This window comes from Periplaneta americana, chromosome 9 (genome assembly GCF_040183065.1).
Source record: "Periplaneta americana isolate PAMFEO1 chromosome 9, P.americana_PAMFEO1_priV1, whole genome shotgun sequence".
NCBI lineage: Eukaryota > Metazoa > Arthropoda > Insecta > Blattodea > Blattidae > Periplaneta > Periplaneta americana.
In genome coordinates, this window is record NC_091125.1 from 104,594,961 (window position 1) to 104,607,016 (window position 12,056).

Below are 12,056 nucleotides of genomic sequence, written 5' to 3' on the forward strand. Positions count from 1 at the left end.
TGTACCCATCAGCCATTTACTACTGAAAACTTCTGCAAAGAAAAGTACCGTAAACGTAAATAACTAAAAAAATCACTAACAAAATACTAGTGGAGACATCTATGGGTTGCAAGAAATATTGAACTTGAAGTTATCTCAACTGTTAATTACAAGCTACATTTAACTTTCCGGAAACTCATGAAAGTTATCAGTGGAGTTAAATTTATATAGCAGTTAAGTAACTGAAAGTACCAGAAACCGGGGATAAATGTGTTTTAAATTGTAAATGTTGATTTTATAACACAAAACACACATTGTACAGTAAACTTGCCTTCCTGCAGGGCTTACCATTTTTATAATAACTTTGAAAGGAGGCTTTGATTGATATGCATCCCCTACCTCGACTCCAAATGTACTGTCCTACAATTCCTGGAAGCTTTTCAGAAACTTTTTAAACACCCAGTATATTCTTGTTAATGCTTTAAATTCAACGGTGGTAGTATTTATTAATTTTCTTTTAGAAATTACGTTATACTCATTACTTTAAGTAAATTTAAAAATGGCCACTAATATCCTAATAAACGTGGAAATTTGTAATATTGTACGGTAGACAAGGAGAATCTATTCGGTTGAGAACAATTTTACAGCAACACAACATACTGATGTAATTTTTCCGAAAATATTTGTATTCATATTGAATATTCTTTACATAGGTAATTCTGTCCTCATTATTACAAGTATCCTCTAAAAAAAGATTGAGGTACAAGAATCAAATAAAAAATCTAAGTTTCAAATACAATTTAATATATAATAAAATTGATTGTAATTTCTTACAGAGACGTGCAGCCACTTCCAACTAATGGCATCTCACAGACATGCATTAATCACACCATCAGTACATTGAAGCAGGTATTCAAAGGTTCAAGATGGCCTTTACAAAGTAAGTTTAATTTAAATTCACTGTATTTTATTTTCTATTTTATTTTATTGATCAAGTTCGATTTAAATTAAGCATAGGGCTTATTTAAAAACTTGAAACAAAACTTTCTGGATATTCCACCGGGTGCTGGAACTCATTTTCAAGGTTTCAGAATTGCATAAAGTTGCACTTTCAAGACAATACAGCGATACTTGACTTACAGCTACAGTAATCTATCTTTCATACTAATTTGGTTACCTATCACAGTAAATTTCTAGATAGCTTGTATGCATTAAGTATGAGCAACCTTCAAAACTCTTATCGATGACGAATGTAAATGAACGTTGACTAAGAAACTTGGCTTTATTTTCATTTATTACTTTCCTTTCCCATCTCTTTCCTATGATTCCTGTTAAATGAATTTCAATAATTATTTTATTAAAGACAGATTACATGCGGTTATTAAAGACGATGAAGAACAGAGCTAAACAGAGAAAAATTGCTGTCATGAGACATTTGTGAGATCATATCGCGACTGCTGAAATTGTTGGAGCTCCAATTTGCTGTCATCTACAGAACATAGTACGCAACTATGGCTTCACTTCACAGGAATCATTATTTTGCATTTTTGTTATAGTAGAAGTGCCATTTACCTTTTCACGGAATTTCTTATTTCATGGAAACCAGTAAAAAAGAACCCAATCATACTGGCCGACACCGAGATTTGTACTCAGAGGTTCACGAAAGCGAGTCCAGTGTTTTACCACTGAGCTACCTCGCTCTGTTATTTCAACATCACTAAACCAAGAGAAGTGCCATAAATGTATTTGAGTTCAGAATTTTCTTTTATTTCACGTAATGCGTAATAATTTATTATTCGAACTTGTAACAAAAGAAAAAGAAAAATTGTATTACAATTGTTTGAATTTAGAAAGGAGGGAATGAACCGGAGATATTGTTCTTATAAACCAAAATTGACCATTCATTCAATAGCAAAATTAGTGTAATATTCTCTTATAAGCAGCATTACTAAAAGTTATGTACAGTCTTAGACACAAAAAATGACCGTTTTCCTGTAACGTGAATTTCTTTTAACTTCAAATTCGGGCAGCACCTAGTTCACAAGACTAGAGAAAGGACGTTTATTTTTCACCTATATATTATATTTGTTACAGATTATTAATAACAATTAATCTGCAAACGGACAGAAAAAGCAACAAACAAAACAAAACAAAACAAACGAAAAACAGAGTGGAGTCGTGCATAAGAAACATTCTCACGTGTAAATCTAAGTTCTCATAAAATTAACCGAAGTTTTCCGTAGGGAATGTTGCTTAAGGCAACGGTCATTTTTGTTCCAAGATGATATATACTGTTACCACAGTCTAGTATATACAATCACGAAGCTTGGGATGATTTTTTGCAATTCTCGAGACAGTTGCTAGCCGCTTGGAGCGCTGTGAGTGCTAGGAACAATAGACTGTGCCACAGCCATCGTGATCTAATACAGGCCGTAAGGCAAACCATGTAACTCGCTTAACCCGATCACGAAGGGCGGTGTTTCAACCATATAAATTAGTTGGAATGCATAAGCAGTAACATATGTTTCTCTAAAATGTAGTGTAATTCCATTAATAAAATTTAAAACAATGATTATGAGACACTTCAGACATAATTCACTTGCGAGTTAAGGTGTAATATTATTTGTGGTGTGAAAATTACGTTGTTCGTATATGTAATGCCTGCCTTTATTTCGATTAAATATTGCGAAATTCTTGTACATTCATTTATGCACGATTCAATAATTTTCAATTACAACGCACGGATATTTAGATATCTTGAAATTATAGGTTATGTTTACCAGTTGCCCCTTTCTGCCTAAATTTAGTGATCTCCAATGTCTTGCCATTCATATGAAAATTATAGGTTATGTTTACTATATTTAACTTATATTCCTAAATTCGCAATCATACATTATAATTAAGCATAATGTCATGTATGATACCCCGGACATTCAATTTGTCTGTATTTTAATACTACAATTGAGTACTGAATTATTAAATTTATCTACTACTTAAGAGACGAAGTAACACAATTGTACGTAAACTAATTTCATAGGAGTGGTATGGTAAATGTTTTATCTAAAATTAAGGAAGGTAGATGTGCTAAATTGAAATCACAATATAAATTCTTTTTTATTAAACCTCAAAATAGCTTCAATTCTAAACTTAAAATGTTGACGCAAACAGATTATGTTAACATGTAAAATTCTCTTCACATTAAAATAACACAGTTTTGTAGTTATTTCTGCAACATATTATGCGACAATAAGTAAACGCAACTTATGGACACATTACACTAAATAAAGCTTAGCAATGATACGCAACATAGTTATAATATAATATTTCACTGAACGCCATACACTGAAATAGAAAACCCGAACAATCATTACGGCCTGGTCTTTGACTATGCCGTATTTCGCATTTTTGTGAAAAGCTATGCAAACTGTGAAATGTTCGTTATCGGTTGTAATAACTGTAAATGGCAAAAATAGAATAATTTTAATAATAATATGGGACAAGGAGACGTTTGTAGTATTATAAACTGTAAAAAAAATAGGTTAGAGTTACCCTTCTTCCGAAAGATCCAGGAGGGCGAGTTTATAGAACATAATATATTTTTTATGAAAATAATATATAAACCTTATGTATTTCATATTTCAATAGTGGAAGGAAGGTGTTAATTTTTTCAAAAGAACACGATATCGTCTGCTAGGGAAAGAGACTGTGATGAGGCGATAATAGCGATCCTGGTGGTGACCAACTATCTATGTTTGCATATTTAGTAAGTATTGAGCTTCGTGACTGTATATGTTAGACTGTGTTGTTACCATATCACTCGTTAGATCAAATTTCTGAGATAAATATGTAATGTTGGGGATTTATACCAGTAGATGTCTCTCGAGTTCCGAAAAAAAAAACCGCGAAGCGGAATGCGTATATGCCAAATTTTTTTTACTCTATATAATATCTTATTAATACTTAATTCTTCTTCACTTTAAGTGTAAATTAAGTAAAACATAATATGCAATCTCATATATTTCCAGTGCTGGATGCTACGTCCAAAGTCCCTTCAGGATTGATGCAAGGCAACGTATTCGAGTTTGGAAATTTCGACGAATGTTTGGATGTAGACGTTCATGAGGACTGGGGCTCGTTCATAGGTCAACATTGCGTAACAATGTTCAAATTAAATAATCCCGCTCTTGAAGGTTTTGTTGGAAGTGTAAGTAATGTCTCACGTAAGCCTATTCTAATTATTAGAGCTAGCTTTTAATTAGTATGACTTATTTACTTCGCATTTACCGGGCATAAACAATGGTAACTTATGAATTCAGACCATGACATCTTGATTGCATGAATGTATATTTAGTAAGAACACAAATTTACTAACTGATTAATTTTACAACTTATTTACCGTGTTAACTTTCAGGGAATTACCTGGCTGACTAATTTCGAACAGCGGGTAGTGTTATTCTTCACTGTCTAAAGAATATCACTCCAAAAAACAAGACAGTCAGGTGATTTCCTAAAAGTTAACAAGGTAAAGGAGTTGTAAAGTTAATCAGTGATTACGTAAGTGTTAAAAGTGTATATAGAACAATGAAGAATAAATTTAATATTAGTAATAGTAATGATATACAAATTATCAATATTTATATTTTACACAATACATACAAATAATTCGTTTATCAAAACCTATCCCGTTACAGTGAACGAAAACATCTATTTTGAGGTTATGAATTGCAAATCTTTTACGAACATCACATCAAATTTGTTTCAACTAAGACAATGTTATTTCTACGTCATATGACGTTACAGGGGCATATTTATATTGCATTACACCATTATTATTTAATGACTCCATGTGTACCTGCTTGCAATTCGACCTTGCTTACGCATCCACGTGACGTAATAGATGTAGCTACCAGAAGAAACTACTCGATCCGCTGTACGTTTGGGAACGAAAATGCACTGCCTGCTAATGAGGAAGTATCAGTAACATGCTTGTTCCTATCGAGTATCGTGAATATTATTATGAAATAATTTTGTATTCATTATTGAATTTCAGGCTGGAGCAATACCATTGTTTTGGTCTATTTGCACACCATCATCTTGTACTCCTCAAGATTTGCAATACGGTCTGTCAAAAATAAGCCCGAATTTCATTGTGGATCCTGTATTGTGTCACACCAGAACTAGTTCAAGACCATTGGAAACCATCGACTGGATTACCATGTACGGTAACTTAAGGAAGTATTTATAAAATAAGCCTGCAATAAGTGAAGCTTTTTTAAAATAAAACATAAGTAGCACCACCTCGAATCATTATGCTGCTCCAAAACGTAATTGCTATAAATTAATTTAATATGATTTTTTTAACTTATTGGAACCTAAAAGAGGACCGAAATAGGTTAAATATTGAGAAGTTAGAAAGGGTATTTCAGAGGCAAAAAAAAGGAACATTAAGTCATTTGTTCTCATTTAAAGCAGGTAAAGTACTTCACCTCATTATTTTATTTATTTCCAACGTGTTCTCTCGATGCAGATTTTTGGCCTAATGATCTATGTTTGGTTTCACTTTAATTCAAGAAACAAACATAGCAACAATTAATTAAAATTTAACCGTTTCTGTTGGTTATTCCGTAAAGGAATTAAATGTATGGTCTTATTTTTTTTTTCTGTATGTATCAGAGTTAGCGCACTCCAGCCATCAGTAATTCGATAACGCTATCGTGACGTCAATAAAATCGAACAGCAATTCGAATCTAGATTTCTACGTGTTAACAAATTACGGACGGATATAGTGCGAAAACTCTCTAACTTCATACATTAATGCTCATTTTTTAAATAATACGAGTAATTTGGCTACTTATTTTAAATAATACGTGCATATACAGTATGATATTTTATTCTATCCGCAGCGAAACAGGTACTTAGTAGCTACCATTGCCTTTGGCAGTATGAGTAGACAAAGTCAAGAGCAAATAATAACGAGTCCACACTCTTTTAGGATGAAAGTGTAGTGATAAGCTGAAATATATTTATGGCATTAAACGGCACTAACATCTTTCTTCTACACTTCACCTCGTAATCAATAATATAATATTCGAGTCTTTTAGCGCTCTCTTACTAGCTATGATCTCCTTAATCATCCGATTTGCCAGTCTGACTAAAACGGCTCTAATATTTCCATTTCCAATCTTTCACTTGTCGATTTCCAAAGTCAATATCTAACCACTCCCAACACACATTCACTATCACTTCATACTTGTTCCAAGACTCTTCTTTCACTTGCTCTTCAATACCAAAAACGTTTAGATTATTCCTCCTTTTCTCTTCTTCTGAATATTTCATCTTTTTTATATATCATTCTCCTTTTGTAGTTCTTCCAGTTTTCTATTAATTCTGTCCATGCTCTCCCTCACTCTTGTGTTATCCATTCTCAACAGATCCTTCACCTCACTTAAGGTTCACTTCAAAAGTGCTTGCGTATACTATTGCACTTTGTTACGTTAGCAGGCTCTCGACCAATCGTTGAAGAATCGAAAGATTTACAATACAACAACTGTACTTCAGTGGAGAATGTTACTCGAAAAGACGGACAGCAATTTCCTCAACAGTTTTCAGACTCTAAATTACCGCATCGTGATATGTCTATGGTTTATAAAATAATTTTCGAGAGACATATTCCTTTCATGAAGTTGTAAGGCAAGGTAGCCCTTCTTTGTTAACAGAAATCAGTATCTGGTCGTCTGCAAATAATAAGGATTTTAATTGTCTTTTTACCTTAATACCTCCATCCACATTGTTTTTCCATTCTTTTACAATCCTATGTATAAATAGATTAAAAAGAGCAGTCGATAAAGGTCAACCTTGTCTACCACTATAATTAATAATTAGGGTAAAGTTGCCTAATTCCGTGATATCCCTAATCCCGTGATACATCGTCAAATCTTTGACGTTCGACCACAGTGCCAGACATCTTTCTCGAAAGAGTTAAAACATCGGTGAACTTCCTAGCAAGATACCCAATCCTGGGACACTTAGTTAAAAAAAGACTATCACGGAATTAGGGGTATCATGGAATTAGGCAACTTTACCCTACTGGACATATTTTATTTATTTTTATTTTTGTTCCGTCATACATACTTCCTATAATTACTATTAAATTCAATAGTATTCCTCTAACTTCTAACATGTTCCACAGTATCGATCTTGATACTTTATCAAAGTCTTTATATTAATTTATAAACAAGAGACGGGTCCCCAAATTTTGCTCTCTTCGTTTTTCGATTATTTCTTTTAAAGTGAACATATTGTCAATACAACATCTTCCTTTCCTAAATCCTGCTTGTCCTCTATGAGTATTACTGAAGCATACTTAGACAATAACACAAAATATAATATAAAGAGCTTGATTATACATATAACAATGCATGTGACTTTTGTTGCTTTGCGTGTATAATTATAAGTTTATGTAATTTGTCCCGTTTCAGAGCACTACTCGTCTTCATAGCAATAATGTGCATTCTCAGTACTGCCTACGATATCATCGTGAAAAATAAAGGTATTTTAGGAACATTTCTGTTATATAAGTGAAAAAATTGTAGATGAATCAGCGAATTGACGGATGATTAATCTGATTAATTAATTAATGGATGAATTTAAAAATTGGTTGCTGGCTTGCTTGTAACGTTGGGTACATTAACAGACAGAGCTATCGATGGGTATTATATAAGGTGGGTGTGTGGATGTGTTCGCGAAACGAAGAGTGGTCCGATGGATGGACGGACGGACGGATGGATGGATGGATGGATGGATGGATGGATGGACGGATGGATGGATGGATGGACGGACGGACGGAGGACGGACGGATGCATGAGTGAATTGATGGACGGATGACTGAATAGGTTGCTGGATGAACGGACGGCCGGCCAGGTAAGTGGGTTGGTATGTTGATATGCACACTTCATAGCAAAAAAAAAATGAGTAGACCAGCAATGCCCAATCTTAAGCGAAAGAGGGGATGGCGGATTTACCTCCACCAGAGAGCTCTATACTAAACTGGAGGCACCACCGCAATGCTCTTTCCTGTCTGAAAGCGTGACTATAACCGCCATGTTGAATAGGGTATTGCTTTCTCTTTCTAACTAATGTGTTTCAGTAAGTCTTTCATGAAGTTCATGTTGCACATGCGCAGTAAGCAATAAAAATTCCGTTATTGTGTACGATAGAATTCACTGCAAGAGACAAGGACAACACAATGTTAGAAAGGGATAGCAATACGTTCAGGCGCTCAGCATTCGCGCTTTTAAAGCATTGAGTTGTGCCTCCAGTTTAGTATGGAGCTCACTGACCTCCACCCACTCTATGCGTAGCTATTACGCATTCATGAAATCATGACGTCACTAACTTCTCTATGTCGCTTTGTTACAGTGGCGGCTTCAGTTAAACTTACTGCCATTATTTTCTGATGAAAGAAAATCAAATAAGCTTCTTGAACACCTTTTCTGTTAGTGACATTTTTGCACAGTTTATTTCTAACCAGTTCATCAATATTTGCCGCAAAGAATAAACAACTGAGTCTTAAAAGGTAGACTAAAATAATGATCGTGCCCTACTCTATTACGATACTGGCTTTTTATTTGATTCATTTTCGAAACATCTGTTCAAAGACATATTATGTAGAACCAAAGATTGTCATTAAATATGCAGCAAACTTTCGCAATCTGGGAAATGTTTCACTGGGCAAAGATTTAAATTCCCAATCTTCTTACTGAGAATATTTAATGGCTGTAGAATTCTGCAAAGTAACTAATTCCATTTGCAGATCACGCGGAACATCTTTGCAAGCAAAATTAAACGGTTTGTTAAAAATATTAATTTTCGTCTCTATTGTTGTAAAGTCTCGAAATTTCGATTCGAAAGTGTCATATAGTTCCTTCATAATTGTTACACATTTTTCTAACAGAGCGACATTTATGGCAAAAATTGATTCCGAACAGCCTTTACCGAGTGAGTGACTGAAGGGGAAGTGGTACATGCACTGTCATACCTCCAAACGAAGGAGGTGGAATAAAGCGACGCTGTGACGTCATTAACTCTTAAGAGAAGAGATTGGGCTTCGCTGAGGTAGACTCTTGGTTGTAAATAAGTTCCAGGGCGCGGTTCACATATCTGAACGACCTACACTTGAAGGCACTGCTGTGATAAATTGATATTAATTGATTTTAGAGGAGAAAAATTCGCTCCGGCGCTGGGGAACGAACCCGGGTCCAAGCACTCTACCCACTGAGCTACGCCGAAGTTCAATCCACAGCACCGGATCGAATCCCCCCCTCCTCTAGTGTTTTTCCATTTGTGAACTTACTCCAGGTTCGACATAGCCCTAAATGTTGACATATTATATTACGTCAACTGTCATTATACCATTATAATCTTTACGTACATTGCTGTGATGTTTGTTCATTGGAAGTCATCCGTCTATAGTGTACTTAACTTTACAAGATATGTGGCGTAGGGGTAACATCTGTTTCTGTTCCATACATTGTGAGTTCGCCTCCCGATAGAGTAAAATTGTTCTTATTTTAGTTCTTAATTTATATATTTTAAACTTTAAATAGCATTGTTTATAAACTTTATTAAGCCTTTCTTGTAAAAAATATTATCTGTGCGAGATCGTGCGTATTTGCTTGTTTTCCGCACAGAACCAATACGCGGTAAGTGTGAAATACCACATTCAGTATTCCCAACGTAACACACATAACAATTTCCCTCTTCTTACCGCTTAAGCGCGACATTCATTTTACTGCTATAGGCTTTTAACAAATTATTTTTAGAGACGTTTAACATAGTAATAATTATAAATTGGAAACTTACCACTGCAATTTCACCTAAATTGCAATGTTAATTATTGTTTTTAAATATTTGCAAAAATTAAGTAAAGTCTACTACTCCACGAAACTTATTGCATTCCTGATACAAGTAACATTAAGGAAGCCGTGAAAAAATCAACAAGATTCCAGATGCCGATGTATTACTGCAATATGTTATATAAATAATATTGTTAAAATATTAAAATGAAAAATAAATCATTACATAACCTTACCGTTTGTTTTAAGTTCGCATTTATAAACTGGGGGGGGGGGGAAGACAGACGTATATCACGGCCTGCTGGAGTATAGTAAACACAGAAAACATTTTATAGAAACAATGTTGAAGAAAGATATTTTGGTTTTCCGAAGTTGCCGTCATTAAACAGAAACCAACATGGAGATTTCATTGCAAATAATTAGAAATTCGTCTTTCAGGTATGTAATAAACGATCTTCGCACAAAATAATGTACGATACACGAGCGGTATGTTTGTTTTCATGTTCTCGGAAATTAAAAAGGCTCAACTACGTTTCGCTTTTTCAATCTTTTCCTCGAACATGAAAACGTCAACATACCGCTCTTGTAACGCATATTACTATTCCCATCACCTGTGAGTTATTAATAGGCGAGACCTGACCTGTATGAACAAAAATAATGATTGTTTTACTTTTTAAAAAGCGGAAGCACGTAAAATATAAATAAATATGGAAATAAACAAACTAAAAAAAGGCCTGTGGCAGGAATTAGTAACTCATCCACACACTACCTGCATCAACAACTATCATAATGCACGATTTTATTTACAGACAAGAGTATTGCTTGGGAGAGGGGTGGGGGTTTGTTATTTTCTAGCGTAATGTAAAAGATGTTGCTACATAGATCTAGCTTTGCAAGCCATTACAGCAAATCTCCACAAAAGGCACGGCACACATTCCAAGCAGGCCTACACACTGTGTCGGTGTGCAGACAGAGTCATCTTGGCTTCTTGATATTTTGATGATCAATGTTGAAATGAATGTGCTTTTCGAAAACATAGTTAATCACTGCTTCTAAAGTCTAACTTTTGATTATTCTCTATTTCATACAGAACGGCGCAACAAGATTTTTCTCATCTTCTCATGGCGAACTAATGGCAAGGCTTTGTTCAGCACACGCGTCGGTAAAGATGCTCTGCCTGCACTTAATGGACTTCGTTTTCTCTCTATGTGTTTTTTAGTTTATGGACACACCATTTCTACAACGATGGCAACGCCTTCTGTAAATATGCTTTCATTTATGGAATTAGTGAGTATCTAAATTACCAATTTACCGTAATTAACACATTGAATTTTTGGTGTCCTGAACGTGCTAATAACTACGTAAATTAACATAGATCATACTGCGCAAAAAACAAAGTCGTTAATGACTCGACTTAATTTATCTTATGTAAGTTTATAGCAAATGAAGTTGACTATGCAATTACAACTAAACTGGTAACATATAAAATACACGGAATGTAACTTAAAATCAAAATTTTTACCTATAATTTTTAATAATGAGCCTGAAGCTATAACCGCTAGATGGCAGTATTATCAAATGTTCAAGATTATCTATGTACGCCCAAGCGAAATAAAGAGCATCAGTTGCAAGAAGGCGAAATCTGTACATGAGTGAACTATTTTCAAGCAGCATTCCGTTGTGTGATTTTTTCTGTGTATGAGGACTCACAGCAAAGGATATCCATAAAGAAATGTAGCCCGTGTATGGCGAGAATTGCCTGACACACGAAGTTCTCTACAATTCAATACAGAAGTCCTCTGAAGGGTGCACAAGTATCGAACAAGGAGTCGGTCGGCCACTGGAGCTTGTCACGGAGGAAAATGTGAATAGTTGGCGACTTGATCCGAGCAGACAGAATGAAGGGGACGATATGTTAACACGGACATTCACTGTTGATGAATCTTGAGTGCATCACTACCGTCAAGAGAAAAACGTTCATCAATGTCCAGATGAAATCGCCAGTAATACACTCGTGTAGAGATGGTGTCATCTTACAATAGGGGTATCCTATGCGAAGTTTTACCGTTAGATGGCAGGAGCGTTCCTCGCGGCACAACATTTTGTAGGGTTATATCACAGTCTAGTTTATACAGTCACGAAGCTTGCCGGTACTATTTCGCATTGTCTGTGATGAGGCGATAGTAGCGATCTTAGTAGTTAGCAACTATCTATGGATGCATA

General features: G+C 34.8%; 2 protein-coding genes across 5 annotated transcripts in view; one reads left to right on the forward strand and one right to left on the reverse strand.

The window, feature by feature from the left end:
• The window catches only part of Bap111 (Brahma associated protein 111kD), a 643,372-nt gene that overhangs the window by 484,922 nt on the left and 146,394 nt on the right, over window positions 1–12,056 (reverse strand). The gene's annotated exons all lie outside the window — the stretch shown is intronic.
• The window catches only part of LOC138706346 (nose resistant to fluoxetine protein 6-like), a 123,126-nt gene that overhangs the window by 18,108 nt on the left and 92,962 nt on the right, over window positions 1–12,056 (forward strand). For both annotated transcript variants that reach the window (XR_011333971.1, XM_069835518.1), the window contains exons 2-6: window positions 816–919; window positions 4,005–4,183; window positions 5,030–5,196; window positions 7,458–7,528; window positions 10,924–11,120. Coding sequence is in view for 1 of the 2 variants with exons in the window: in XM_069835518.1 (XP_069691619.1) it covers window positions 816–919; window positions 4,005–4,183; window positions 5,030–5,196; window positions 7,458–7,528; window positions 10,924–11,120 (718 nt within the window). In the remaining variant the exon portion in view is untranslated. The remainder of the gene's footprint in view (window positions 1–815; window positions 920–4,004; window positions 4,184–5,029; window positions 5,197–7,457; window positions 7,529–10,923; window positions 11,121–12,056) is intronic.